At 58.8% G+C, this 3,712-nt stretch overlaps 1 protein-coding gene across 1 annotated transcript in view; it reads right to left on the bottom strand.

The window, feature by feature from the left end:
• LOC114487067 (myosin-7-like) overlaps positions 1-3,201 on the bottom strand; it is a gene marked incomplete at its 5' end in the record, with an annotated part of 18,901 nt that extends 15,700 nt beyond the window's left edge. The window contains 6 exons of the mRNA XM_055088475.1: positions 35-253; positions 432-615; positions 1,159-1,355; positions 2,130-2,248; positions 2,407-2,533; positions 2,767-3,201. Coding sequence (XP_054944450.1) covers positions 35-253; positions 432-615; positions 1,159-1,355; positions 2,130-2,248; positions 2,407-2,533; positions 2,767-3,201 — 1,281 coding nt within the window. The remainder of the gene's footprint in view (positions 1-34; positions 254-431; positions 616-1,158; positions 1,356-2,129; positions 2,249-2,406; positions 2,534-2,766) is intronic.
• Between the last annotated feature and the right edge of the window lie 511 nt (positions 3,202-3,712).

The following is a 3,712-nucleotide window of genomic DNA, read 5'->3' as shown; positions in this document are numbered from 1 at the left end:
GGGCACGCCTCTAGGAGCCGCTGGGGGGCGCCACGTGCGGACCCTCCCTGCCCCGCCCCCGCCCCCGCCCCCGGCCTGGGCCCGCACCCTGCAGGTTCTTGTTCTCCCGCTTGAAGGTCTCCAGGTGCTCCAGGGACTCCTCGTAGGCGTTCTTGAGCTTGAAGAGCTCGGTGCTGAGGGAGCGCGCCTCCTTCTGCGAGGACTCCAGCTCCGACTGCGACTCCTCGTACTTCTGCTTCCACTCGGCCAGGATCTGCGGGGACGGGACGCGGCTCACCTCACCGGGCAGCCCCAGCCCCACCTCCAGGGGCGCCCGGGCCCCTCTCCTGGGCTCAGCCTCCTCCCAGCCTCTGCCTCCTGGGAGGACGTTCCTGACTCCCGCCTGCCCTCCTGCTCTGGCCCCTGGCTGCGAGCGCCCAGCCTGGGCCCACCTTGTCGAAGTTCCTCTGCTTCTTGTCCAGGGCCGCGGCGGCCGCGTTGGAGCGCTCCACGTCCACCATCAGGTCTTCGATCTCATTCTGCAGCCGGTGCTTGGTCTTCTCCAGCGAAGAGCACTTGGCGTTGACCGCCTCGACGGCCTCCTCCGCGTCCTGCAGCCTCTGGGCCAGCTTCTTCCTGCCCGTGTTGGGGGAAGGGGGGTAGTGATGGGAGAGGGTGGGGAGGTTGGAGGGTGTGGATTTGGACAAGGGTACGCCTTGTGAGTCTTGTAGAAAACAGTCTTTGAAAACTCAGAAGCATTGTTGGAGAAACCTGAGGACAGGCCCAGGGGCTGAGAACGGGGCAGGCAGAGGTTCTGGGAGGTGTGAAGACCCACAGCACCGGGAGGGCCCTTTGCGAGGCATCCCTAGGCTCTAGGCTGCAGACACGGAGGACACATGGGCTCTGAGCACCCCATCTCCCCTGCCATGGCACCCTGCCCCAGGTGGGAGCACTCTGCCCTCAGACAAACCTTTTGTTCGTCTTATATTCGGATGAGAAACATAACGCGAGCAAAAAGCTTCCCTGAGAGGAGAAGGAGGTGGGGCCAGGGCAGGGTCCTCTGTGTGGTCAAAACGCAGCTAAGCATCCATCCCCTGCGCTGGACCCACTGAGGAGTGGGCTGGGCTGCATCCTACTCTCACAGGGGCCTCAGCCAGAGGCAGGCCGCCCGGGACTCACTTGGCCTCCTCCAGCTCCTCGGTCCTCTGGATGGCGTCCGTCTCATACTTGGTCCTCCACTGGGCCACCTCCGAGTTGGCCTTGGACAGGGCGCGCTGCAGCTCGGCCTTGGCCTCCGTCTCCTCCTCGTATTGCTCCCGCAGCAGGTCACAGTCGTGCCGGGCTGACTGCAGCGCGTGGGCCAGGGCGTTCTTCGCCTGGGAGAAGCAGCACCGGGAGGCGGGCTCAGCTTTCCCTGTGATGCAACTCCAGTTCCTGCCCGTCTCCTCACCCTAAATTTCAGCATCCTCGCATGGCCTCACCTATCTCTAAATCCCTAGTGGACCTGGAACGGTTTACTAAGTACTATAAGCAAAGAAAGTCCATACAGCACTGCACTATTTCTAAAACGCTTCCTGCCCATCCCCCCGTGCTCCTCACTGCAGCAGGCGTTATCATCCTCACCCCTGTTTTACAGGGAAGGAGACGGAGGCTCAGAGAGGTTAGTTGATTTCCCCAAGATCACCAAGCTCTAAGAGGCAGGTTAGGATTTGAGCCCTGGCCTTTTTTAAAAGTCATAGTCGTATCCCTTTTTCATGAGCCCAGCAAAGTGCTGAGAATTTCAGGAACCAGTGGAGTTTCTATCTGCAGTTTTCAGCTTGCCCTGCTAATCCCAGGACCACTTGTACAGTTTCTGCATCCCATACCTATACCAAGTGAAGGCCATCACACCTCCCTAGTTTATTTCCTCACCTCACTTCCCCCGACCTGGGCACCCTTACTTCATGCCCTCCAGAGACAGCAGCAGAAAGACAGAGGGCCTCCACGTGGGGAAGAGATTAAGGAGGCGCGTGGTAGAGTCTGGGCTATTATCCCTTTTGGAAAATGGGAAAATACTGGGTAGATGGCAAGCCTCATTCTTAGGAAAGAAAGTGATGTGGATGCGAGGCCAGCCAGTATTCTGGACCAAGTGCCCTGAGTCTAGGCCTCACCTTAACCTCCTCCTCCAGCTGCCTCTTGAGGTCCTCCAGCTGCTGGGTATAGGTGAGCTTGCCTCGGGTCAGCTGGGAGATCAGCGCCTCCTTCTCATCCAGCTGCCGGGACAGCTCACCTGGAGAGGCACCGAGGCATGCTCAACTCTCAAAGGTCAGTCACTCCTCTCTCCCCCCAACCCCTCCCCTAACCCTCAGGTCCCATTCTCTGGAGAGATATGCGTGTGCACCCAAGCCTGGGTGGCTCAGGAAGTTGGGAGACTAGGGTGGGGCCCACCGTTCTCGGTCTGCAGCTTTGCCCGCTGGCTGGTGAGGTCGTTGACAGAACGCTGGGTCTCCTCGGCCTTACTTCGGTGCTCGTTCATCTGGTCCTCCAGGGTCCGACACATCTTCTCCAGGTTAGCCTGAGACAGGAAGGGGAGTCATACGATCTACATAGGGGGTGCTGAAGGGGTGTGAGCGGTGCAATTAAAGGAGAAGGGAGGAGAAAGGCATGGAGGAACGAAAGGGTCCAAGAACTGGGTAGAAGAAAGGAAGCGGGAAGCTGAACCATCAAAGAAGAGAGAGGAGACACGGACAGAAAGTGGAGAGGCAGGTGGAGGGAATTGGAGGAGGGGAGAGGAGAGCAGAGGCCCACCTTGGCCTTGATGATCTGCTCCATGTTGGAGGTGACGTCGTCCAGCTCCAGCTTGAACTCGCTCTTCTCCTTCTCCAGCTTCTGCTTCACGCGCTGCAGGTTGTCGATCTGCTCGCCCAGCTCGGCCACGCTGTCGGCGTGCTTCTTGCGCAGGGCGGCCGCCGTGGCCTCGTGCTGCAGCGTGGCCTCCTCCAGGTCCCGCCTCATCTTCTGAAACTCAGCCTCGCGCTTCTTGTTCATCTCGATCTGCACGGATGTGGCCCCGCCGGCCTCCTCCAGCCGCTCACTGATCTCCTCCAGCTCCCGGGACAGGTCTGAGCGCAGCTTCTCCACCTTGGCCCGCGCAGTGCGCTCGGCCTCCAGCTCCTCCTCCAGCTCCTCGATGCGTGCCTGGGCAGGGTAGAGGGGGCTCAGACCCACCGCCTGACCCCTCCATCAGAGCCCCCTCCCCAGGGCTCTAGAAGACTCCTGGCCAAAGCACCCAGGTCTTGCAGAGCAGTGGTTCTCACCAGGGGACATTCCGTGCCCCAGGGGACAGTCAACAAGGTCTGTAGACATTTTTGATTGTCATGACTTGGGGAGAAAAACAAAAGAAAGAGTGGGGTAAGGAAGAGAGGACCACATCAGGGGGCGATGTCATTCCCATATGTACTAGATTACGGAACAAAACTCCACGGGGCAGTGCAGTGAGATGGACATAAAAACTCATTGGCGAATATAGCTGAAAACAGTGTGTATGGGATAGCAGAAAAATGGTGTTCTGTGGAGAATCTGGATTGCAAGTAGATGCAGTTGTGCTTCTTTCAACTCCCAAAGCCCCATTTTCATACAGCAAGCTGAGGCTGGCTGTCTTCTAGATGTAGGATATCATATAACAGCATGCATTCCACGACTCCCAGATCTGTGATTTTGCCAAGCACCACCAACCAACCATGACACTCTTAGC

This window comes from Physeter macrocephalus, chromosome 11 (genome assembly GCF_002837175.3).
Source record: "Physeter macrocephalus isolate SW-GA chromosome 11, ASM283717v5, whole genome shotgun sequence".
NCBI lineage: Eukaryota > Metazoa > Chordata > Mammalia > Artiodactyla > Physeteridae > Physeter > Physeter macrocephalus.
This window is presented reverse-complemented; position numbering and strand designations above follow the sequence as displayed.